This window comes from Typopeltis vanoorti, chromosome 3, assembly GCF_054136105.1.
Source record: "Typopeltis vanoorti isolate ZY-2024b chromosome 3, IOZ_Tvanoo_1.0, whole genome shotgun sequence".
In the NCBI taxonomy this organism is placed as follows: domain Eukaryota; kingdom Metazoa; phylum Arthropoda; class Arachnida; order Uropygi; family Thelyphonidae; genus Typopeltis; species Typopeltis vanoorti.
Genome location: NC_143551.1, coordinates 53712720 through 53740535, shown reverse-complemented (window position 1 = coordinate 53740535; position 27816 = coordinate 53712720). Strand labels below are relative to the sequence as shown.

Sequence of the window (27816 nt, the reverse complement as noted above, 5' to 3'; positions counted from 1 at the left end):
TTTTTTTTTTTTAGTAAAAATCAAATCTAAAGAACGTAAAGTTTGATGTATCATCTATAATTGTTTGGTTGCTTAACTTCCATTTCCATTAACATTACAAAAGAAAGCCCAGCTGCCTGCTTAATTGAAACTCGAGACTGCACTTCTTTAAACACACAATGATCTTTAACGAAAGACAGGAAAGAAACGATGACAGACAGAAAGAAAGGATTAATATTTAATGATAATCAGAGATACTAGACACATAATACGTTAATAGAATTTTGTTCTGTTGGTATCTTCGCCATCAATCTAAGATCCTGATACGTTAGAAAACCCATCGCTGTCTTACAGAGACAATAATATAATTTTTGCATATTAACAGTCTAATTAAGAAAGCTTTATAATCTTTGAGAACATTAAGAAAATAATAACATATTTGCATATTCCATTAATGCGATAGAACAAACATAAGTGGAACGTGATGTCGACTCAAGTTAAATTATAATTCGGAAGGACTTTAATAAAATTTTTATAAAAATATTTTATTATGCTTTTCACCATTTTTTTACAGAGCACCGCACCTTTAAAGCATGCTTTACAGATTAGTACGCAGAATTGCCTGAGTTTGTCTTTACTATTATTATTATTATTTTAAAATCAGTATGCAGCTGATCTTCACCAGTTACCATTTAAATTTCGGTTATTTAAATTTTTCATTTGGAAAAATATAAATAACCGAAAATTTAAATATCTGAGTATCTTCTTCTTGTTTAAGATTTCCTCTTTTAAACTAATTGTCCTAAGTGGCGCAGCGTTAACAAATAAATGTCTTAGGACCTTAAGAGAAAAAGAACCTGAGATGCTTTGTTGCATTTTGGATTTTGGCTCAATCCTGAGGCAATTCCTTTGTACTTAGACAGTACCACGTGATACCATAGGGCGAACATAACGTATAGAGCATAATTAACAAAGTGATTAATGAAAAAGGGACACAACACACAACACCATCCCAGCAGATGGGGACACAACAAAAGGGACACAACACATAACACCATCCCAGCAGATGGGATGGTGTTGTACAAAGTACAAAGGTTCTTCTCAGGTTCTTCTTCTCTTAAGGTCCTAAGACATTTATTTGTTAACGCTGCGCCACTTAGGACAATTAGTTTAAAAGAGGAAATCTTAAACAAGAAGAAGATACTCAGATATACTCAATGACTAACACCTTTGCAATCGTGATCATAAATTCACTACTTAAATCAGGTTCGTATATTTCACAACTGGTGCATCGGATAGTACATACAGACAACTGAATTAGAAGAAACAAAAGGTTTATTCAACATACTAACATTTAGACAGTGCATGGAAATTTAGTAAAATTCAATTCAATACTACAAAATATTGCGCAAATATTATCAGCAAATGTGAACGTTAAGTCACGTAACTCATATAGGGTTGACAATTGTGCTGCTCCAAACTATATCACATATAAATTCTTCAAATCCCTATCTAATAAAATCTAGTTAAGATGCATTAGCACCTTATAGACACATTCATAGTGTAACACTCTTAAATTTACAGTCATTTCCTTTCGCAGTTTATAATATGCTACGGTCCTATTCTATCTCTGTTTAAGTCCTCAGATCTTGAATTATACATCATTCATTCACATTAATTAACAAGAAAATTTCACGGTTTACAGTGAGTTCCTGCGCTTGTTCCTTTCCTTACTCGTCCTTGGATCCTCGAAATGATTTCTTCTAGCTGGGGAAAGTATCTGGGATTTCTCGATCATGTATAGGCCTACTCGTTTCCAGTGAGTCATGCCTTTTTTTTTTTTTTTTCAGAGAGATACTTGGGGTAAAGTAACTCCTTCGACGTGAAGCATTATACTTAGACTCTGAGCTTTTCCGCAGACTTCCTTGTCTTTTCCGGAATAATGTTATTCTCCTCTGGTTCACGATACATAATCTTTCCTATAGATGCGTGGCTCTTTCCGTTCTCTTCAGCTGGGAATCTCTGCCCCGATTCCCGGCAGAGATTCCCGGGGCATAGACAGCGCTCAACGTGATGTCTTTTGGTGGCGGTTTTCTTCCTTTTTCGCTTATTCATTGTGTGCCATGTGCACACGATATGCTTGCGTCAACTTCTTTTAATCCTGTGCTTTGGCCTTGGATCAAGCCCTAATTCTCGCTAACAAAATGTGAGCCACTTAGCCATGCTTTGTCTATCTAAATTTTAGGAATATTATACTATTTCAATTATACATTAGCGTTCTTTTCCTAGAAAATTCACAGCCAAATTCAACTAGCTCAAGTATCCTATTTATATAATGAGATAATCTTTTCTTATACATTTTCACAATTATTTTCTCTTTGCTTAATATATCCTAATTTTGTTCACATATACAATTTACACACTTTGATGCGAGCAATTTTCTTTTATAGGATCATTGCTTGTTAAATTATGAAGGAATAAATTATCTAAGAACTTTATTATTCACAATTTAATAATGGGAACAAAATCCTAGTTAATGTTTTTAATAACGATTAATTTTTAAATCGGTAGTTTCGAAACTTTTACTGTAACTAGAAAAAATTAAGTTATTGCATATACAGGACAATAATTAATTTTGAGTTTCTGAGGTTTGTGTGGCTATAATGAAATTCTTGAGAGTTCCAGTATAAAAATCTCATAATTCTGAGACAAAAGGTGTTTAATTTACACACACACGCACGACATAAAAGCTGGAATTTGTTCTAGCTTTTATGTCTAAAAAACTAATATCTAACAGCAGAACTTATCGTATACTATTTTTGTACAGTTCTGCTGTTAGATATTAGTTTTTTAGACATAAAAGCTAGAACGAATTTCCGGCTTTTATGTGTGTGTGTGTGTGTGTGTGTGTGTGTGTGTGTGTGTGTGTGTGTGTGTGTGTGTGTGTGTGTGTGTGTGTGTGTGTGTAATTAAGGAAGTTTATATCGAGTAAAATAAATAAATATATAATATACCTGTCCAGAAATTTCTAAACGTTACACTCCAGAACAACTTGCATATAGATCATAAATATTCACAGAATTTATTTTTCTTTTTTTAAATTAAAAAAAAAAAAGGTCGTTTTTCCTTTTCATACGAAGGCTTCCATGCCTACGTAGTACAGTCATAAGGATGGAGAAATATTTGCCATTCGATTGGAAAGACCTGTTTTCAGAAACTCGTCTAGAATGCGAAGCCAATTTCATATTGAGGTGGAAGCCTACCCCGAAAACTCGAGTTTTTCATCCTGAAGTAACAAGTAATCCCGATGAAAAATGCATGCAAGTAAAAGACTCAGTTATAATACAGTCGCTTCAGATAATTCGACACTGTAATTCAAAACAAATAAACAACCCAAACCTATTAGAGTTCTTGGACATCACGAGTATGTAAGATGCTCGTATTGATGTAAGATGCCACCATTATCGACAAAAATAACATTTAAACAGCAATCAATCTATGCCAAACTGTATTCTAATTTTATTAATTCCATTCTACACAGACCTTTCTTGTTGTGTAAAATGCATTTAACGCCGAGAAACGACAGAACTAAAAAATGGCATTGTTGTTGGCTTTTATATAAAATTTGCTGAAGCCACTGATAATTTGCATGTTGACACGTTTCTCATTGAAAACTTGCCATTAATTGTATTATTGTATGGCCAAAACCAAGTTTGAATATTTATGATATCATCTGCACTCACCGTATTTAAATCACCGAGACTTTTACATTCTTCCCGAAAATGAAGTTTTACCTCAAAGATCGATGCTTCTTTACAGGTCAAGACTGATGTTTGCTTTCGATCGCTCTTACAGGGCTTTATTTTTCTTATTTTCTTAATCAACAACTTGGGTTGTTAGTATTTAGGTTTTCTGATCCAAAACCGCGTAACAGCAATGGCAAAATTGAACTTTGAAAACAATTCTTAGCATTCGTTTTGCAACTATAATGCGGTTTACAAATTATTTTTATTATTATTATGTGACACCTCCAAGGAATCCAAGATTTATCGAAGAAGGGCTCTACTCTACAACTCTCCGTCTCTTAATCCAACTACAGCGAACCGCCACTGCCATCTATCGCCCACCACCACCACTAGTATTTTTTGTCTGTAAATTGTGTTCATTCTCAAGACTAATTTGTCTGTATGCGGGATGAATTATTATTATTATTACTACTATGAGACGTCTACAAACATGGCCCGGTTTACTCATAAGTTAGAAAATCCATAGCTTAGGGCCTTACATTATACAGGGCCTCATCCTCCTCAGTATAGAAACGCTATTAAACCTAAAATTTACTGAGTAAAGGGGTGACCTCATAAAAGTTGTAACTTAGGGGCCACAATGACATTAAATTCGGCCACTCCTTCAAGGAACTCAAGGACTCATTGCAAAAGAGGGATCCTCCATCAACCTGCTGTCTACTGCTTAATCCTCCATGTACTGTACGTGTTCCTACTGAAGTAGCGGGCATGATAATAAAAGAAGATAATCCTAGTATTTAACAAACCGTAGTAATCGAAATTTATTCAGAAAAAGTTCCAAAAGAACTGCAAGATAGATGTCAAGATCTACTTACAGTTTGAAATACTTCATAATCTGTTTTAGTGACGTTACCAACAGTTCGAAGGTACCCTCATTGTAATTCCATTCTGATTTGTATTATTCTTTCATCCCAATAAATATAATTAACTACTTTCTTTTCTAGTGTTCTGTGTACCATCAATACCACTCCAGCTTTTACTTTCTCATTGCTACTTATACCGCTACGAAATTGTATATAATTATTTAGTTTTGAGCGCCTCAGCTTTTTCTTGCTTTCAGATATTACTGCAATTTTTATAGTCTTTTTATCTTTATTTAGCATCTTGTTCATATTTGCGATCTTAGAAGGATATAAAACTATTTTTAGCAAATTCGTTTGCCTAATTGTATGGATTGTTCTATAACTAGAGCACAAATCGTATACCTAAATTTGTTGGATCAAGGTGACCACTCAGCAAAAAAATATTTAGTACCAACGTATGCAGGAAAAATGGTACTAGATCTTAAAAAAAGTACTAAATTTTTATTTGCTCTCGTTTCATTCACTCTATTTAGGGCATTTTGCGGTATTGCGTTCATCTATGATAATAAGGTAGTAATACAATGCAAAACCGCTAAATTAATACATGTACGACAAATATGGAAAAAAAAAAAGTCAAAACTCACCTCACTGTAGTCACCTATGAGTCCAAGAGCTGCAGTTGTCAGTCATCATGTAGCATTAAATTTTCAGTTATTTAATATGCTATTTACATATATAGGGGTTCCCACTCACAAGAAAAACACTGGAAGTATTTATTCATTATTTTTAACAGATATTTTGCTAAATTAATTAACTCTTCAGAAATAGTAAAATCGGTAGCTGATAAATGTTTCAATTTTTCTTTTGCCAAAAGGAGTCCATTCATCAAGGGAGTTTGTAGTTGATTTCTAATTTTATTCTTATTTATTTTCCCTGCTGAAAATATTCTTTCAGTTGCTGCTGATGAATGAGGGGGGCACAGTACAGCTTTAACTAATGTTGTTAAATTAGGAAACATTTGCTCTCCTACAGCATTTTTCATTTCAAAAACTTTATTCCAAAAAAACCATGAATTCTTGACCTCTTTTCAATGCTTTTACAGTCTTCAAAGTTGCCATTCTTTATATACATTTTCTATGTCTAAAAACTGACCATTGTCGGCTGGATTTCTCTTTTCAATGGGGTTCAAACTACGCTGTGCATCAATAAAAAGTGGTTATTCATATTAAAATATTTACTTTTTCCACTTGTTTTCATTGTTGTAATGATCTTATAACGCCGAGAAGTATTTGAATAGCGAAGAATATATTTTCATTGACTAATACCAGTCGGATTGCTTGAGTATGGGATCAGGGGGGAAGAGAAGGTTAGCGAACAGTGAGAAGGGGGAAATCATGCTGTGTCACTGAATGTGACATATGGGGAGGTGGGAGAAGAGAAAATATTAAACTCATATGTCTAACTCTCATATTATTATTTCAACTATTATTATTATTATTATTATTATTATTCAGAAGGATGGAAGTACTAGATCTGTTGGTGAATGTACTAGAACACTAAAAATTTATAAAAAGTACTAGATCTAGTACGAAAGTACTTGTGGTGGTCACCCTGTGTTGGATGCGTAAACATTGGGTGGAATCTGCTTACCAAATACTTCTGCAAAAACTTTGTATATTTCTGTTTTACTTTTGGAGCAGTGCTTTAAACAAGTTTCGTGGTCGATGCTGTGTATTTATATGGAGTTCTCAAACAGCAGTATAGATTTCAGTTCCTCTTAGATCGAAATATTTTACATTGAACAAAAGATAGCGTGTGTGCGAAACTAACCGAACTTTAGTAGTATTAAACAAAAATGTATAAATCTGAATTATATAGTATCGCTTATCTGTTGGTGTCGATTTGATTTACAAAGCAAGTGGAGTTACATTTCAAAAATTCTACCTTTCTGGGCTTTTGTCTAGCTAAGCAGTAGTTTAAAGAATGTAGAAATCATTATGCAAGTAAGAACGTGGCATTCAGGGTTGTCAAAAATACATTACTGTATTTAGTTTTGTTTATAATATACGCTATTCTCCTACATGCATTGACACAGAGCGATGGTTGGACGACTGCAGTTCTAGGGGTATATAAATATACAAAACAATATTTTTATTAAAAGATCACACTTTATCAACTTCTACTATATTAAAATAAAATAAAAAAGCTAATTCATATAACACTTTCTTAGTTCAGTTGGAACACGAGGAAATGAATTGCGGTTTAAAAAAAGCGTGGACTCTATTCTCATGGTGAAAAGGATCTTTATAAGTGCTTTTTAAAGTGAGGGCGAAATTAGCACAACATCGTTACCAGGAGGCAGCAGTGTCGGAGTTTCGTTCACGAAACGAAAAGTAAATAATGACTGGCATAAGTTACGTGGTAGTTTTATGTTTATCATAAAAATTTTATTCTAGTATCAAGAGCATTCTTATTATGAATTTGAAAATAAACAGACAGAAAAGACAAACCGGAAGACTCAACAATAAAAAACGCATGAGCTATGAAAAAGAACTGTTTTCCATAAAAGACCGTTTCAGTTCAGATTTAGTGGGTGAAGCAAAACTTCATAACTTTGTGTCTTTTTTTTTTAAAGACTCGATGTTTGATGGATAAGGAGTTTATGAAAGCCAAGACTGTTCCAGCTCAGGGAAATCATTAATATAATCAAGATATTTATCATGCAGATCTACCAGTTTGGCTAAATTATAACCTACAATGGAATTTGATAAACACCAGAATAGGTTAAAGGCCGAAGTTTGTTTATTTACTAGGGGGGTACGCCCCCCCTGTCGCTTACGGCACCCAACCCCCTGTGTTCCGGACTGGTAGGCTGGTTCTTCTTGAATTTTGAAGACTCGACACTCAGGGTAGCCTCTGAGTTTCAAAACGTGACATAAAACGGCTTATCATTTTATATATATATATATATAGGGTAGAGTTATTGCAGAGTAAAATGGCAGAAATCCTGTTAATAGGGAAAGAGGACAGACACTTTATCAAAATTTTTCTTATCATCTACAAGGATCATCTGAGCATGGAAATTTAGATGTTGCTTAACTTCTCACAGCATTGCCTCCTCACTGAATGTTGGTGGATAACAAGTTATTAGTTCAAATTTCAGGGCCACAGATTGCAAAGTTGGAAAATACTCAGAAAATTGTTGGAATACTTGTCACTATCCTTCACATTATTCCATCAATTTTCAACTCATATTGCAACATTACCTTAATCTTTTACATCTGAAATGGCATCACCTTATGCCATCTCTTCATTCCATTGTTTTAATTTGCACTTAGCAACATTGAACTGATATCCTCAATTCTTCTTTCCAAAACTCTAATCTGTTTAAATCCTTTTGTAATATTACACCAGAGCTTTGTGACATTTTTTTCTTAAGTTTGCCTCATAGAGTATTATATTCTTATCCATCCATTCCTAAATTCTATTTTTGACCAACTCAACTAGTACTTTTACTACCACTCCTGAAATACTGATTGGTCTATAATTTGCTACTGTATACTGGTCTGGTTGGCTGAGTGGTTAGCTTATCTGCTCTCCAACCAAAAGGCTGCAGGTTCGAATCTTGCCATGGGCATGGATGTTTGTGATTGCCTGTGAAAATACTAGTGGTGGTGATGGGCAGTAGATGGTGTTGGTGTAGTTGCGGTTTGTTGGTGGATTGAATGGTGGAGACAGAGTTATAGAGTAGGTGCTCTCCCTCGATGAGTCTTTGGACTTCCTGGAGGTGTCAGGTAATAATAATACTTAGATCCTCCTTTATGCAAAGGAATTGTTTTGCCCTCCTTCCACTCTCCTGGGAGTTTGCCTGAGTTGAGACTTAAATTAAACAGCCTAGTTAATGGCATTGCCAGTTCCTCTGCACATTCTCTTAAATTGCAAGCCAATATCCCATCTAATCCCACAGCTGTATTTGCATTCAAATTCTGCAATATCCTAAGTACCTCTAATTCATCAACCTCTGTTCTCACATCAATCCCTGTCACCTCTGCCATAACAATATCTTCATTTGGATGAATTTTAAGTCACCCTGTGATATCTCTGTATCATTTTCATTGACTGTTGCTCTTCCCAGTTTTGTGCAATGAGTAAACAACTAGATATTTCCCCTTAAATCATTTCCTATATCATTAATGTAGAAATTAAATACCAGCAGTCCAAGTATAGAACCCTGCACTGCATCACTAGTCACCTGCCTTCTCCTTGTTTAATTCCATCATCAGCCTTGTATCCAGCCCTATTTGTTCCAGTTTATGTAACGTAGTTGCATGTGATTGATATCCTGTTAAATGCCTTTGCAAAATTCAGTATTATCACTGTGTAGATATTTCTTTTATAGAGCTCAGTTGTCACTTAATTATAAAAAGTAGAGCCTCCATCAGTAAGTATAGACGAAGCCCTTTGGTTAAGACCTGGATTCAATTCCCGTCAGTGATGTGAGGAACTTTTATCTGGTCTCTCTCTCTCTCTCTCTCTCAACTAAAGATGAGTTAGCCAGTCTCATGTGGAAGTGGAGGGTTCTTCATCCCTCAGAATAGGTAAACTGGCCCCTATGAACACACACTTCTACAGACATGAAATCCCTCCCCTGCCACCATCAGGCTCTGCAACAAGTTGGTTGGGATCATGTATGTAAAAGGCCAACCCCATATAAATGTGATAAGGCACAAGAGGAAGAAGTTGTCACTTAATTATAAAAAGTGAGCAAATCACGAAGGCAAGACTTACCTTTCACGAAACCATGCTGCCTCAGTAGAGTATCACATTCCTGATCACTCAATCTTTTTACCAACTTTTCTAATACCTTAGCCACCACCCCTCCTGAGATTCTGATTGCCCTATAATTTGCTACCTCTGTATAATATTGATGAGACTAGGGATTTTTTTTTGGGGGGGGGGGGAGGTAGTTGAAGGTTGGGGGGCTTGTGTTGAATTGGATGTTAAAAATCCATTGACCAGTATAACAGTTAGATTAACAAGTGTTAGTTATTAAAAAAATACATTGACAGGTAGGGATTTGGATGCTCTTATCCATTTTTTTAATAAGGCTTTGATACAACCATATCTGGACTACTGTGTTCAAATTTTGGTCACTTGGTTAGCTGGTTTTCTTAAGAATAAGAAAGTGTGGAGAATCCAGAGACAGGTAATCAAGATGTTGACAGTTTTGCAGAATGCTGCCTATGAGACTAAATTGAAAGTTTGGGCAAAATGTGATATCTGGAGGAGTGTGGATAAAGTAGAAACATATAAGTTGCTTGGGAGTTTTATAGAATAAATTGACATATAGGAATGTAAGACATGATAATAAATAACATAAAACAGATTTAGCTTACATATATATTTTTATTAGTATAAAATTTTTGCCCTAACTTTCAAATTAAACAACAAGAACAGAAACAGTTTATTCAACAATATGAACTACACATAGATAATGTAGAGCAGTGTTTCTTAACGTGGGTTGTATGCCCCACAGGGGGCAATTTGAAAATGTACATGTACATATTTATATTATACTTTTTCAGAACTTGGCTGACTATTATGCTAGAGGGAGGGGCATCAAAACCGTTGAGATGTTGAGGTGGGGCATGATCCAATAAACGTTGAGAAACACTGATGTAGAGCATCATGGTCTAATTATGTTAGGGTTCTAGTAAAAATAACTATAACAAGATTTAATATATTATTAATTTAATTAATTTAATATATAATTAATTATTAAATAAATAAATAAAAAGAAATAAATTTAAGTTAATTCTGGAATTTTGTGAAGAAGGAATATTTCCCATAAGAGGGATAATCTAATCCATCATTTCTATATAGATTTGGTGGATATAGAAGGTCTCACAAGTCTCTTTGTATAAACGTTCCAAGAAATTATTACTTTCATGGAGAACTTTAATTTTCTTCCAAAGAACTCTGTGTCTGGTGGTGGTGATAGCATGCTCTGCAATTCCTGAATTGCTCAGGTCAAGGAACTTAACGTAGTCTAAATTTTCATCACAACGCATGGCTGTAGATCAGCCTGTTTGGAAAAATTATGATAATCCACACTGAAAAGGAATTTATACACTCCAGAAGGGACTAAAGGCATAAGTTTATTTTTAGCTGAGCCTAGAAAAGTATATACTTGTTAATAATAGATGGAAGGACATTTGTAGGCCAACAGATCTAAGTAGTTTTCTGGCCTTGTTGGCCGAGTAGTTAGCATACCCACTCTCCAACCAACAAGCCTGAGGTTCAAATCCCGTCATGGGCATGGATGTTTGTGATTGTCTCTAGGTAGGAGATGAATGTCATCGTCTGGTGTGAACCCATTGCTTATTGGAGGCCAGAAGTGGCTTGAAAAATTCCATGTTTAGTCTCTCTCTCTCTCTCTCTAGAGTAGTGTTTCCAAGCTATGTAAAAAAAAAAAATAAAGGAAAAATATATAAAAATTGATAAAAATAGAAAAAATCTTTTGCCCACCCATGCTACAAAATGTACTATAGGTTTTTATGCTGCTCCTGCCCACCTTTCGTGGGTGGGAGCAGCATAAAAAAAAGTTTAGCTATACCTTTAGAGATGCTCACTATTGTGATGAGAAGCAAATTACAAAAAAATTCTATAATTATTAAGAGATTCAGCATGAAATTTGGAAGAAGAGAATACTGTGGAGGCAGTGCAAAATGAATAATGGTAGCAATCAATTGCATAAAGAGCAGGCCAAGAAGATGACTCATTTGGTATGAACAGCAAAACTACAGTATGTACAGAAATTAGCGAATCAGATGAAGAAAAACCCTAGAGTGTTTTCTAGATATGTGACAAATAGACTGATTATAATAATGAGAATGTTAATGGATGAAAATGGTAGAATGGTAATTGCTACAGAAGACATCATTGATACATTTTTGAAAATTATGGAGACAACTACAGTGTTTGAATAAAAACTTTAGTTTAATATAACTAAAATCTACATTCGACGTTTCGACCTTTATGCCAAGGTCATCTTCTGAAGCGTACACATTATACACAGAAATCACTACACTACAATCAAACTGGTTTGTTAAAGTTACTGACCAACTGCTACAACGTCGAATGTAGATTTTAGTTATGTTAAACTAAAGTTTTTATTCAAACACAGTAGTTGTCTCCATAATTTTCAAAAATGTATTCGGATCATCGTGTAAACTTAAAAGAAAAGACGTCATTGAGTTTATACGTCCTTATAAATTGTTCAGTGAATAATTTATAAGGATGTTTCATCCTCATCAGGATGGAATCATGACAAACTTGAGTATAGAGGACATTGTACAGGGTGGCTTAATTGTGAGTGAGTAGGAGGTATATGAGGAAATAAGTAAGCTTGAAGTCAATAAGGTGATGGTATTTGATGACATATCACACGGTGATATGTCATCAAATGATCCAGTGAATTGCCATGCCTGTTTAATAAGAGTCTTACAACCACACAGGTTCCACTGCATACAGTGATAAGGCTGTGGCTACAAATTATAGGGCAATCTGTATATTTGGAGTTGTGGTTAAGCTACTGGAGGAATTGGTGAGAACTAGGATATAGAAATGGGTTGATAACAGCAGTATTCTCTGTAGTTAGTAAGTACATAAGTAATTACTAACTTATGTACTATAACAAGCTAACAAATGTCTTGGACAAGGGAGATGCAGTGGTATACTTATATTTTGCAAAAGCTCTTCATAGACTCACATGACAAGCTATTAAATAAACTCAAACAGATGAGATTGGATAACAGGCTAGTGAATTGAATCTGTGACTGCTATCAGAGAGTTGTATATGAGGGTGCAGTATCCCAAAAGAGAAAAGTCACTAGTGGTGTGTTGTAGGGGTCTGTTGCAGGCCATTGTTGTTAAATTTGTATATTAATCATATTGGGATGGGTTTAACTGGTGAAATACAACTATTTTCAGGTGGAGAGAGTGAAGAAATCAAGCAGATATGGCTTTACAGGATGACTTGAATAGATTGTGTGAGTGGGCAGCAATATGGAACTGTCAATTCAATGTTGCAAAGTGTAAGATTTTGAAATTTGATGAGCAATGCAAAGTATATACTTGGTGGGGAAACTTTAAAGTGGGTAGAGGAGATAAGAGATCTGGGAGTGGCAGTGGCAGTGGACAAGGACCTGAAATTCAGGAGCCACGTTGCACAAGTTGTGAAGTCATCGTATTGAATAATGGCAGTGATGCAGAGGACGTTTACCTGTAGAAATAAAGGGGTTGTAATTCTATTGTATAAGGCCTTGATCAGGAATCATATGGATTATTATGTACAGATTTGGTCACTAGCTTTTAATAGTGATGAGGATATATCAGAAAGGGTTTGGAGAAGATTCACAAAGTTGGTAAGTAGTCTTTGGAAAGTGGAGCATGAAGACAGATTGAAAGAATGTAAATGCAAAGTCTCCTGAATAAGAGGAGGAGGGGATATGATTGAGACATTTAAGTTAGTTAGCGGTTGTTATCTGGTTAACATGGAAGAAATGTTTCATAGAACAGGAGAGGAGGGTGTGAGCATAGTGGTTGGTGAATGGAATTCATTTCCTGAGTGTTGTGAATGTAGCACATTGATTCAGTTTAAGGCATGGTAAGTGGTCAAGCTTTGTTGTACCTCCCATGATGAGTCAGTGACTCCGTGAAGGTCAGATGTTAATAATAAAGTTTCAAACAAGAATATGACAACTGATTACAGTTTGTATGCTGTGTAGCAACACTTGAAAAATACGTCAGTGAGATGAGCTAGTATCAACTCCCCTCCCACCTCCATACACATACATGCACACACACTCAGCTGCTCCATTGGCTCTATTCAGAGCTCACGTTTGTGCAATGTGGGGAATGATTTTCTTCACATATTGCATGAGCACCAGCCTACTTATGGGAGGTGTGAAGCAGCTTGAAAAAGCATCGTTGGTCTCTGTAAATAATTATCCCAACCCTCTTCATCCACTTTTCCACTCCTCAACGTCAAACCATTCCAAACCTTTTTTATGTCTTACACTTCAACCATATGAAACAAGGATGCAACACTTTCAAATAACTCCAACAACCCTCCATCACATAAAATAACAATGAAATGATGCCTAATGACAGATGGGATAAGCTATGATTAAGCACCCTTCCTAGTAATGGCAATGAAATTTATTTTACTTGCATGCAACGCCATTCAGTAAACTCAAGGAGACATCAAAAGAGATGACAAAGCTTGACAATTAAGCTCATGAAAATGTGGCACACTCGCAAAGTGCATTTTGACAATTCTTCCTTGGCGATACCTAAGTCTCCATGTAACAAATGACATCACTAACAATTTAAAACACATGAAGTGAATAAAAAATCGAAGAATTCCCAATGAGATCTCATTTTGAGAGACTTGGTTGTCTGTTTTTCCCCACTGATCGAAATCAGAAACAAACACTTATCTGAAGCCCGCACCGCAGTCAGATAATTCCCTCGTCTCTGTAAAAATGGGGTTCTGAGATTATCATGAAAACAAAACATCAATTTGACTCTGTTAGTAGTTTAAAGATATTAACTTTCTAAGAGAGCCTGTGTAGCTCAGCAGATGTGGTGTTTGCACACCGCCGCGCTTGGCCGCACGAAGGAAGACTTGGTTTCGAGTCTAGTCGGTGACTAGAGGAAATTTTTCTAAGCCTTTTTTCGACCGGTTCTCGAGTTAGTCGATCTCTGGCACGGGCAAGCAGGTTTTTCCTCCCGGAAACTCGGGTTTTTCGTCCTGTAAACTCAAGAAAATCGACCGTAGAACCCACATTATTTCAGACATTAAATATATTGTGTTAGGTTTAGGGACCACGAGATGGCGGCACATTTGAGCCGTCTCTCTTCACTGCGTACCGCTTAATTAGTGATAGCCTTGGGCCATCTGTCTCTGATTGGGTACCAGTGGAGATTGAACTGCCCACTCAGTCTCCAAAAGGTTAGATAGGGCTAAATGGCCTCGCCTACTCCCGTATACGGGAATAAAAAGGCGTTAGCTGATTTTTTTTTTTTTTGAACTTTCTAAGAGAATATTCTTTTATAATTTAATTCCCATAACTGAAACAATGGCAAAATATTATCCCATTTTATAATGGGAAAAGGTTAGAAATAATTAAATTATGTATGTCATACCTTCCCAATTACTGTGGACTTTTTGAAAATTTTAGGCAGCATGTTTGTTTTGCAACTTTCATTCAAGCTTTGGGAGATTTTCATTCCTGGGAGATGTTCAATATACACTCATGATCATAGAAACCGCATCACCTGCTGTAACCATGTTTTTTTGGTTAATTAAATTTGAATGCCTATTTGAAAAAGGATAATAACACAATAATTGTCACAAATAATGAAGAAGGTAATATAACATTTTTATTTTTGATTAATATTTGGCTCTTTTAGTACAAGATGTGACATAATTAGGAAATGACAACAAATTTGACAAATATTTCAAAATAGAGTGGACAGTGATATTTTCACAAAAAAAAAAAAATACTGGTATAAAAATTTAGTTCATCTGCATAGTTTTACTAACATTCAAAGCTAAAAATTCACTCTTTGCTGTTTAGTACTTCGTGGGTCCTCCTTTTGCCTTGATTACAGCTTGGCACAGGCAGGGCATTGACAAAATCAATTGCCTGATGGATACAACTGTCAATTCATAGTTCCATACCCTTATAATGGCTTATTGGAGCTTCCAAAGTGTTTATGGCTTTTGATTGTGTATTTCAGTCTTCATTTGATATCACAAATTCTCAATGGGATTGAGATCTTCTGTTTCCTGGCCACAATAGTTGCTGAATTGAGTGTTCATTAAGCCACTTATTAACCTGCAACAAAAATGAATGCTATTTTAATTATGAAACTCAATTTGTATGGTACATTAAAATGTACCATACAAATTGAGTTGTATGGTACATTTTATGGTACAAGGCATTACACAAGGCAAAAAGTGTAATGCTATTATAGCCCTAAAGGGCTATAATAGCATTACACTTTTTTGCCTTGTGACAAGGGCAGAGTCATCCTTAAAGATACAGTTCGTCATTACAGTGAAGTGGTCTCTGATAGCAGGCAGCAATTCTAAAATTTTCCAGTACACGTGTGTATTCACTGAACCTTTTGTGAGATGCAAGCAGCCAACACCATGTTACGACATGCAGTCCCAAATCATCAAATTGGCTGAGAATTTGACTGTTGATACCAGACAGTCAAGGTGGAATTTTTCCCTTGATCGTCTTCAAACTGTCTGTTTTCCATCTGTGCCCTGCAGGTTAAACTTTTTCTTATCAGAAAAAATTATTTTTTTCACTGATCAGGGGTTCATTTAGCATGCTCTATGCACCAATTTAATTGAGCCAATCTCGTTTTTTTTTTTGTTAATAAGACCTTCTTTTTAGGATGCCTGATAGCCAGGCATCCTAAAAACACACAACTCCCATTTGTTTTTCCCTATCCTGGTTCAGTATTCCAGATGATGCACAACAATTTTTAAGGCAGAGCTGCTTTAGAACTTGATCTTGGCATGGTGTGAACAGTGACTTTCTTCCTGTCCCCTGCTTCCTTTCAGCAGATCCAGTTTCCTTCACTTTCAACAGCAGCCATACCACAGTAGATTGACCACAAGACACCCTTTTAGCTATTTCATGAGAAGAATAGTCCTCTCTATTCAAAGCTTGAATCACTTTTTCTGCAAGCTGTTAACTGCACTTAACTAGCCATAGTGATCTCAGCATGAAAATGCAAAAAGTAGCTCTTGCTGTCTGTTTATGGCATACAAAATTCTGATGCAATAGCAGCAACTATTACATTTACATTATACAGAAACCCGTGGGAATGAAAGATGATGCAATACAATAAAATATCTAATGATAAACCAATGAAAATTACCATTTAACTACTAAAAACTATATTTATGTAAGGTGATGCACTTACTTTGAACATGAATGTGTGTATCAATAACAACCTGTTGTTGAATAAAGTGAAAGTGGACGTGCAAAATCAGGGAAACTAGAGCTTTTAGGGAAGGGGCGGGAGCTGTTGAGTGGATATGCAGACATCAATGAGGCAGTTGAGTGTAAAAATGTGTATAATATGCCTAAGTTAGCACCACTGGTAACAAACCATGATATAGTTAGTGCAATAGAATGTAAAGGGTATAGTGTATTCAGGGAGGATATAGAGAAAAGAATGGGGAGAGTGGTGTTATTGATGAACTGCAACCAAAGAGAGTAGAAGTCCATCTGCAGGCCAGTGAAAATAGTATATTTGAGGCTATCTTGTGTGAAATTGAGGCTAGCAGAACAAAACATACAGTCGAATGCTGCTATACACCAGGTGATGGAAAAGATGATGATAGTATGCATTGGCAAATAGACTCAATAAGTGGAGGACACGTAATTATTATAGGAGATTTCAACTATGGGAACATAGATTGGAAGGAAGAGAGGACACATGAGAGGAAGGAAATGGAATTTTTGCAGTTACTAAGGGATAATTACTTAGACAGCATGTAATGGAATATACTAGGGATTCGAGAGTGCTTGATCTAGTAATTGCATCTGAGAATTTGTCTATTACAAATATGACCATGTTGCCACCAATTCATTGAGAGTTATCATATGGTATTGACCTGGCAGGTTGCTAAATATGTGAAATTTTCAGTTAAGACAGGATATATGTGGAATTACATTGCTGGTAAGTATGACAAGCTTAGGAAATTGCTTGGATCAGTGCCATGGCATGTAAAACTGCAAGGGAAGTGGTAAAGGATCGTTTGAGGGAGTTAATGGCAGACTGCCTAGAGGCAAGAGAGTAAATCAAGTGGGAGTTAAATGGATGAATATCATCATTAAGCTGGACTGCAGTTCTTTCGATATGCTGCAAGTAAAAGAGAGAATGTATATGGCAGAATGGTTTTAATGAATACTGATGGTAGGGAGGTAACTGAATCAGTCGAAATAGTAGAATTACTAAGTGAAAACTTTGCAAGAGTATATCATCCAGGTGGTGATATTGCAGGAACAAGAGAGTCAAAGGCTTATATGGGAACTGAGGTGAATGAAATGAAAGTGCATAGCATATTACAGAACCTTAATGTGAATACAGCTGTGGGATTGGATGGTATACCAGCTCAAGTTTTACATGAAGCAGCAAGGGAATTGTCAGTGCCCTTGACCATATTGTTTAATCTAAGTCTCAGTTCTTGGTTAGTGCCAGGGGGTAGAAAGAGGAGAAAATAGTTCCATTGCATATAGGGGGCTCCAAATCTGATATTGCAAATTACTGACTGATCAGCATATCAGGAATTATTGTCAAAGTGTTAGAGAAGTTGGTCAAGAGCAAAATACAGGAATGGGCATGGTTTTGTGAAGGGTAAGTCATGCCTCAGTAACTTGCTCACATTTTAGAATACACTGACAGCCGAGTTGGATGAAGGTAATTGGTTTATTTACAATGATACTGCTGGACTTTGCAAAGGGCTTTGACAGGATACCACATGGAATTCTAATCAGTAAACTGCAGCACATGGGGATGGATATAGGGTTGGTGAGATGGATAGTAGGGTGGTTGATGGAGAAATATCAGGGAGTAGTTTATTCAGGAGTAGAGTCCAAAAGAAGGCCTCTGACTAGTGGCGTACCACAGGGTTCTGTTCTAGGACCGCTACTGTATAAATTGGGTAGAGCAATAGTTAATACAGATGATGTCAAAATTTTGCAGGATGACATGCTATAGGGGGCTCCAAATCTGATATTGCAAATTACTGACTGATCAGCATATCAGGAATTATTGTCAAAGTGTTGGAGAAGTTAGTCAAGAGCAAAATACAGGAATGGGCATGGTTTTGTGAAAGGTAAGTCATGCCTCAGTAACTTGCTCACATTTTAGAATACACTGACAGCCGAGTTGGATGAAGGTAATTGGTTTATTTACAATGATACTGTTGGACTTTGCAAAGGGCTTTGACAGGATACCACATGGAATTCTAATCAGTAAACTGCAGCACATGGGGATGGATATAGGGTTGGTGAGATGGATAGTAGGGTGGTTGATGGAGAAATATCAGGGAGTAGTTTATTCAGGAGTAGAGTCCAAAAGAAGGCCTCTGACTAGTTGCGTACCACAGGGTTCTGTTCTAGGACCACTACTGTATAAATTGGGTAGAGCAATAGTTAATACAGATGATGTCAAAATTTTGCAGGATGATTTGGATAGATTGGCAGACTGGGCAAAGGAGAATAGATGTCAGTTTAATGTGGCAAAGTATAAGGTTATTCATTTTGGGGTGAAAAGATTACCAGATGTATACCACATTGGTGGAACTGTATTCCAGGAAATTGACGAAGCCAGAGACTTTGGAGTGTTGTTGGATAGGAAGTTAAAGTTTAGGGGGACATAGCAAAAGTGGCTAAAACAGTTCATCAGATTAATTGGTTACTGAAGAATACTTTGACAAACAGAGTCAAGCAGGTTATTGTTTCTCTTTATTGAGCTTTGATAAGACCCCACCTTGACTGCTGTATGCAGATCTGGGTGCTAGGTTTCTTGGCAATAAGCAGGAGTGGAGAAGATCCAGAGATGAGTGACCAAGATGGTAGCAGATCTATGGAATGAACCTTACAAGAACAGGTTGAAGATTTGTGGGTTACAGAAACTGGTTGTTAGGCAGAAAAGGGATGATATGATTGAGACATACAAATTACTGAGGGGGTTTTTACAAGATTAATTCAGAGGAAATTTTTCAGAACAGGTCTGGTGGTGGGAGAACTAGGGCCATCCATGGAAAATGAATAAGAGTGCAGTTAGCAGGGGTTTCAGGACTAGATTTTTTGCTTGGAGAGTAGAGAATGAGTGGAATAGGTTGCCAGAGTCTGTTTTGTGTGTGTGCCATGACTATGAATTAATTCAAAGCAAAGTATGATAGATATTACGCAAATGTTGGATAGTACTTAACATGGAGTTTAGGGCCTCCGTTGATGAGTCTAGGGACTCCTTAGATTAGCCCATAATAATAATAATATGTTCTTTTTTTTCTCTCTTTAAAGGTGACAATATTATGGAATGGGATGGAGTTTCATTGGTTGACTTAACATATGAAGAGGTGTGTACTGTAATGGACAGATCTGGTGAAACTGTAGAACTCCTTGTGGAATTTGGTCAAAAGAAGTTAGTCTGCTGTTATTACTTTTTAAAAGATTGTGGCATTTTTATGACTATATAACAAAATAATCGTTAAATAAACTGCATAAAAATAAATCTCTTCATATTAAAATATTTTTTATTATTTATTTATTAAATAAATAGAATTTATTAACCTTGCTAATATTTTAATGATTTTCAAACTAGCACATCATCAGAGCACAAATTGCAACTGTGGTAGACACACAGCAGTCAGTTAGAATGGTATGAAAACAGTTTAAATTGTAACTGAAAAGGAATGAATGTCCTAATGAAACACTCTCTAGGAACCAGGTAGCAATGAAAAGTTTGTACTATAAATGGGCTTAGAGTGACCCATATCTGCAAATTAACACAGCCATACTTGTTGAGATTAGGAGAAGGCTTTATAGCTGATGCCAATTCTAAAAGTGGTCTCTCAGACCTGTAGTGACTTCTGTTTGGTACAGTTGTCTTCTGGCATACCATGCTCTGGATATTTCTTCACACAGGATTAAATGAAGGAAGACAATTCTGCTTACCAGGAGTCTCCATGTTGCACAGTTGCTAAGTGGAAGAAGACAGAGCATTAAAAATATTGCAGTAGCTTGATGCTAACATAATAGTTGCTTTGAATGAGGTATCTGCATGCATGGTAACCTGTTTCATGATTGCTTTGAATGAGGTATCTGCATGCATGGTAACCTGTTTCACTTGAGTCTCAACATGAATGCTCTTCCTAATGAGTGGAAGGAAGGCAAGATAATTCCACTATATAAGTGAGGAATTAGAACCAATGCAGCCAAAGACATGTAGTCTGTATCTCTAGAGTAGTTATTAAGGTATTAGAGAGGCCAGTAAGAAATTGCATCCAGAAGTGGGTAGATAATACTATCTTTTATAAAGGACAACATGGCTTTGTTTAAGGTAGGTCTCGTTTTACCAATCTACTCACTTTTATAATACAGTGATAGTTGGATAAGAGAAGTGGATTTGCAATGATTCTTTTAGATTTTGTAAATTCATTTAGCAGAATTCAACACAGGAGATTATTATACAAACTCAAAGTGATTGGCATGCAAAATAAACTTGTGGCATGTGTTGGAGCATGATTATCTGACAGGTATCTATAGGTGATATATGGAAGAGCTTAATCTGAGAAAATGAGGGCAACTAGTGGGGGTACCACAGGGTTCTGTCCTTGAACCACTCCTGTTTAACTTGTATGTTAATAGCATTGGGAATGAGCTGAAGGGAAATATTTTCAATTATATGTAGATAATGCTAAGTTGAGTCAGGTCATAAAGGATATTTCTGATACATAATCCTTGAATGCTGAGTACAATAGACTAATTCTGTGAGAAAATGTTAATGAGTATCAGTTTAATGTTGCTAAGTGTGCAAGATTATTTATTTTGAGCTGAAGACATTGCAGACAAGGGTCAAAGCTGTATAACTGAGAGGAAACCTCCACATAGCCTTTAAAGGAATGCGGAGAACCGACCAGAGCTTCTGACCTAATGTCCAATCCTCACCTTCTCGTGGTGCACCCTGTTGGGTATCTACTTTGATACTGAACGAACGAGGATGGGCTGGCAATTTGGGATTTAGCCGACCAAATAGTATTCTTATTGGTTAAACCAAAATAAAAAATGATGGTACAACATGACAAAATTTCATGCCGGCTGGGGCGTCGCCCGGTTAAACAAGGCCCCCGTTGTTTTCACCAGGGAACCAGGGCGAACAGCGAAAAGTCAGCTACTGGAACAAATCTGAAAACAAACCCCAACTCAACATCACCAGAGTTAAAGATCGGTACTATCAATGTAAGAAGCCTGAATGGCAAAGAAATGGAGCTAGCTGAGGAATTGGATAAGCCAGATCGACATAATAGGGGTGACTGAAACAAAAATGACAAAAACTGGTGAGATTTTTCTGAGCAATAAATACAAAATGTTATATTCAGGCAATGACAATCAAGGAAAAGAAGGCGTAGCCTTAGTATTCAACACAAAATACGAGGCTAATCTTCTTGAATGGCAATCAGTCTCAAGTAGAGTAATGTGGGCAAATATGAGAATGGGGAACTGGACAATGAGACTTATTTGTGCCAATGGTCCCACAGAAGGTTCTACTAAGGTAGAAGTGGAGGAATTTTTTGAGGCTTTAGAAAAAGCAACTGACACAATGAAAAAGGAAAAGTTGGTCCTTGTTGGGGATCTAAATAGCAGAGTAGGAAATGATTGTGAGACATACAAAAATATTTTGGGAAAATTTGGAGAAAAGAGCAAATCTAATAATAATGGAAATATCTGTTGGATTTCTGCTCAGGACATGGACTGGTTATTACTAACACCATGTTCCAACATAAAAATGTGCACAAATTCACATGGAGAGAAGAGGCTAGGAATAAGAAAAGTCTCATTGACTATGTTATTGTTGATAGTGATGTTTTCTCCCTGGTGCAGGATGCCAGAGTGTACAGAGGATTTGAAATTGGAAGTGATCACTATTTAGCCTTGAGCAGGATAAAATTGAATTTCATATTGAAAAGAATAACATGTAAGAAAGTTTTAAAGCGAATAAAAGTTGAGCAGCTCTCAGATGTGAACTGTAGACTAAAATACAGAAAGATTATTGAAAAATAAATGAAAGAGTTTGAGAACAGGAATCAAACCTTGGAGATTCAGTGGCGAACTCTGAAGAAAACATTGATTGATTCTGCCAGAGAGGCATGTGGTGAGGTTGTGTGCAAGGATAAAAAAATCAGAATTCCCTGGTGGACACAGGAAGTTAAAGAGGCAGTGAAGGAAAAGAAGAAAGCATATCAAAAGTTCCTGGCAAATAAGTCAGCTTTTACTCTTACAGAATACAGAAACAAATGTAAGAAAGCTAAACAGGGTGTAAAACTAGCTAATCAAAAGTCATTGGAGGACTTTGGCAAGAATATAGAAAATAAATATCAAGAAGGTGGCAAAATATTCTGGAGGTTGTTGAAGAAGCTTAGGAATGGAGGAAAGAGTGCTGTAAAAGGAGTTAGAGATGATAAAGGTGACATGAAAACAGGAGAAAAAGATATCCTTGAAGAATGGAGTAATTACTTTGAAAAACTGATAAATGAAACAAGCAGTGATGACAGCACAGTGATAAAAAACACTGACCAGGCATGCAGTCAGGAATACATATCCATACTTGAAGTAGAAAAAAGCCATCAAAGGCTTGAAATGTGGAAAGGCAGCAGGAGTAGATGATATTCGACCAGAAATGCTGAAGTATGGTGGTATAAAAGTCTTACAGTGGCTGCACTGCATAGTTCAGAAAGCCTGGACAGAGGGACGAATTCCCGATGATTGGAGTAGAGCTCTCATAGTACCTATATATAAAAAGGGAAATAAAACAATGTGAGAATTACAGAAGTATTTCCCTACTGAGTGTTCCTGAGAAGAATTGTGGAAGAAAAGCTTGGTGAAGAACAAGCTGGATTCAGGCCAAATAGAGGCTGTTTGATCAGATCTTCACTTTACGACAAATAGTCGAGAAAGCATGGGAATACAACAAAGATCTGTATTTAAGTTTTCTCGATTTGGAAAAGGCATATGACAAGGTGCCAAGAGAGAAGCTATTCAATACGCTGCAGTTATATGGTGTCAATGGGGCATTATATCAAGCAATACTTAGTCTTTATTTGAGTTGTAAGTCAGCAGTAATGTTAAATCTGGTGTGAGACAAGGATGTACATTATCCCCTCTGTTATTCATTATCTATATGGATCACATTATGAAGGAATGTGGTATTAAACCTGATATCAAAATTGGAGATGTTAATGTCAGCTCGTTGCTTTATGCGGATGATGTTATACTTCTAAATAAATCCGCTACAAGTCTGCAAGATTCTCTGACTAAATTGAATAGCTGTTGTAATAGATATGGTATGAAGGTCAGCAATAAAAAGACAAAGACAATGAAAATAGGCAGAATCATTGAAAATGTCAACTGTGTTGTGAATGGAGAACCTGTGGAACAAGTAAAACATTTTAGCTACTTAGGCATGATTTTTACTGAAGATGGTAAATTAAATATAGAAATAGACAACAGAATCAGCAAAGCTGGTATGGTGGGAAGTCAATTGAATAAATTCATATGGAATAAGAAAGAAATTAGTCGGAACACTAAATTAGCTGTATACAAGACAGTGTTCAAACCAGTTTTAACTTATGGATCTGAGAGCTGGGTCAGAAGTAAAACACTTGACCAAAGACTAGACACCACAGATATGAGAGTCCTGAGAAAGATTAGAGGCGTGAACAGATTGCATCAATGGCAATATCATATTAAAAATGAGGATATTAGGAAAGAACTTGACATTGTCAGCATCCAGGAATGCGTTAGCAGAGCTAATCTCAGATAGTATGGTCACTTAAATAGAATGGGAGAGGAAAGATTAGCAAAACAAGTGTTCTATGGCAGGTTGGCAGGAAAACGACCCGAGGAAGACCAAGATATAGGTGGATTGATATGGTACAAAGTGCCTTAGACGATAGAAATATAAGATCTGATAATGTTGGAGTCTTGACAAGTAACAGACTGATTTGGAGGAAAATTGTAGATAGGAAATTAATAGTGATGTAATTTTTTTCATGTAGTACTGTCATATCCTGTACACCCCTTGAGGGTACATGGCAGGAATTTGATGATGATGATGACATTGCAGACTGAGTATCATATTAATTGGAATTTGCTGCAAGTAGTTGGTGAAGCTAGAAACTTAGGCATAAATTATACTTGGCAAGAAATTATGTTCTTGTTTAATTCTTTATTCCAGTGTAAGCAAACAAAGTTTGCACATTGAAAGGAAGAATTAAACAAGAATATAATTTTCTTTGTAATCAAGTGAAAAAATTTTCTGAAACTTCAGGGTAATGGTAGACAGTCAGTTAAAGTTTAGAAGCAACATTGTCAAGGTAATTAAGACATCAGCACATCAGATAAATGCAATGGGGACACTAACTTTATGAATAAGAAAGCTATTCTCACACTTTACAAGGTCTTGATAAGACCACATCTGGATTACTGTGCTCAGAAATGGTCAGCTTAGTTCCATTGAGGTGAGGAAATAGTGGAAAAGGTCTAGCACTGGCTAACCAAAATTATATATGCCTTGTGGAACTTTACATATGAATCTAGACTGAAGGAGTGTGGCAGTCAATTGACCTCCCTCGATGAGTCTTTTGACTCCTTGGAGGCCTGAATAATAATAATAATAATAATAATAATAATAATTCAAAGTTTGAGAAATAGAAGGAAGAGGAGGAAATATGATAGAAACATACAAGCTAGTAAGTGGTTCTTACAGTACAGATACAAGGGAAGTTTTGCTGCTAATGGGATATGGGGAGAACTCAGGGTCATCCCTGGAAGCTGGTTATGGGTATAGTCAAGAAGAATGTGAGGTCCCAGTTTTTTTCACTGGAATAAATTACCAGTGAATATTTTTAAGGAGAGATGTGATTGGTACCAAGAAACTAACCTTCCAGTGCCACCCCTCTCTTTCAATGAATCCCTGACTTCCCAGAGTACTTGCATATATCAATAATACCACATATATATATACAGCAACAATACAACTATACCAGTGGGTGTTAAAGATACCAAGTAATTTTATAACCTTATTCTTTTCCCTAATCCTTTTTCCCAAGTAAGCAAACAGACAAGTAAGTCAAGTTTGCACCTGAACGTGGTTCAAGACTTTTGGTAGTGGTGCACACCAAGGCAACTCGTGGTAAAGATGGATTAAGTTCTGATCACTTTCCTTAGTATTTCCCATAAATGTAAAACACATCTTCTAGGAGATGTATGATGTTATACATTATGGGTGGGGGTCACTACCTAGACCGGTTTCAATCTTTATTGAGGTCTCATCAGTGAGTAGGCAGACCCTGAAATGCCAAGGTTTAAGTAATACAGAGCTTATCAATTTTACCTATGCAAGTTGTCACAAGGTGCTTTGACCTTATTAAGTATCTCCGGATGAGAGAAAGATGCACCACCACCAAAAGTCTTGAACCATGTTCAGGTGCAAACTTGACTTACTTGTCTGTTTGCTTACTTGGGAAAAAGGATTAAAACCAAGGTTATAAAATTACTTGGTATCTTTAACATATATTATACTCTAGGTAAAAAACTTTTCAAATACCAGAGGGTCTTCTGCCAGCCTGGCTGGCCGAGTGGTTAGCGTATCCGCTCTCCAGCCAAATGGCTGCGGGTTCGAATCCCACCATGGGCATGGATGTTGTGATTGTCTTCAGAAATACTAGTGGTGGTGGTCAGCGGTAGATGGCGTTGGTGTAGTTGTGGTCAGTTGGTGGAGACAGTTGTAGAGCAGGTGCCCTCCCTCGATGAGTCTTTGGACTCCCTGGAGGTGTCAAATAATAATAAGAATGATTAATGATCATGTCATAGGAAATATATTGCATTATTACAGAGCTGCTTAAATCACTATATTTCATTTACAGCAATCATTAAATTTCTTAATTAAAACTATAAAATGTGATATTAAAATGTGTATAGTGATCCATACCTACTCTATTGCAATATTGAACCTTTTGTTTGTTCTTATTTTTAGTACTAGCAATGATTCTTTGAGCTCTAGTGGGGACATTAAAAAAACTGCAGTTCAGAACTTAACAATTACTCAAGGTAAGGATTTAGTGTGTATTTACAGTGAAATGTACAAATATTTCTCTATATTATTAGGAAATGTTGCTAACGTAGTCATTGAAGAAGGAACAATTCTCGCATGTAAAACTTAGAATTTACACCTATTCCAGGCACGTACATACACAAGAATTTAGCATTAGACCTATGAGCTTCAAATTTTGTGTGAAAGACTGTGTTTGAATACAAAACTTGGCAGTCCATAACAGAACGTATAATGCAATTACACAAGCTTTACTTTTCTTGATACTAGATGGAAGTACAAGTTATTTCTTATACTAAACAAACTTGGAGCTTTTTTTTTAGATAACGTACAAAAAAATTAATCAGGATTAATTATCAAAAAAGGAAGCTACAGGAGATTTTTTTATGATAAATCAATAAACACTACAAATTTAGGTAGGAAAAGTTCAGAAATAAAAAAAAAACTAACTGAAAATTGGAAGGAGGACTTAAAAGAGTTGGTGAATGAGATAAAAAAACAAGAGAAAAATTAATCATGACAATGAGTGAGTTTATTGAAAGTTTATTTTTCACTTGGTTAGACTATAATAAATTTAGTTTAATCCTTTATCCAAGTGTGAGCAAACAAAGTTTGCTCCTGAAAGTATCTTCAGGACTGGGGTAAGGTGGTACAACACCAGGCAACTCATTGCAAAGGTGGAGCAAGCTAACATCACTCCTATCTCAGTATCTCCCATTCTGCCTGATATCTCCACTCAGGCCTGGCTCCCACTGAAAAGACCTCAATAAAGGTCGAAACTAGTCTGGGTGGTGGCCCTTCCCTTAATGCATAACATTATACATATCCACAAAGAGATGTGTTTTGCATTATGGGAGATACTGATTAGCTTGCTCCACCTTTGCAACAAGTTTCCCGGTGTTGTACCACCTTACCCCAGTCCTGAAGATACTTTCAGGCGCAAACTTTGTTTGCTCACACTTGGATAAAGGATTAAACTAAATTTATTATAATGAGTGAGTTTGTTGTACAGTAAAAGAGGAGAAAGCTAAGAAGGCAGGCTGTAAGTAGGTTGATTAAGAGGAATGGTATACACTATGTGGATATACAAGATGCACTTGAATGGGTTTTATGTTTGATTTTTGGAGAAAATATCAGAGAGAAACTCTTACAGAAGAGAAAATGCATGTAAAAAGTTAGGAAAACTTGAGCAAGACATGGCGAGTTGGATTTGGTGATAGCGACAAGATTTGGTTGAGAATTAGGTATCAGAACTGTTGCTGTGAGCATGCATGAGGATTGACTTAGGAAACATT

The 27816-nt window shown here is 36.2% G+C and overlaps 1 protein-coding gene across 1 annotated transcript in view; it reads left to right on the top strand.

Moving 5' to 3' along the window:
* LOC150108157 (uncharacterized) overlaps positions 1 to 27816 on the top strand; it is a 280382-nt gene that overhangs the window by 46096 nt on the left and 206470 nt on the right. Inside the window, exons 7-8 of the mRNA XM_090390420.1 lie at positions 19714 to 19834; positions 26447 to 26520. Of these exons, the coding sequence (XP_090246546.1) occupies positions 19714 to 19834; positions 26447 to 26520 (195 nt within the window). The remainder of the gene's footprint in view (positions 1 to 19713; positions 19835 to 26446; positions 26521 to 27816) is intronic.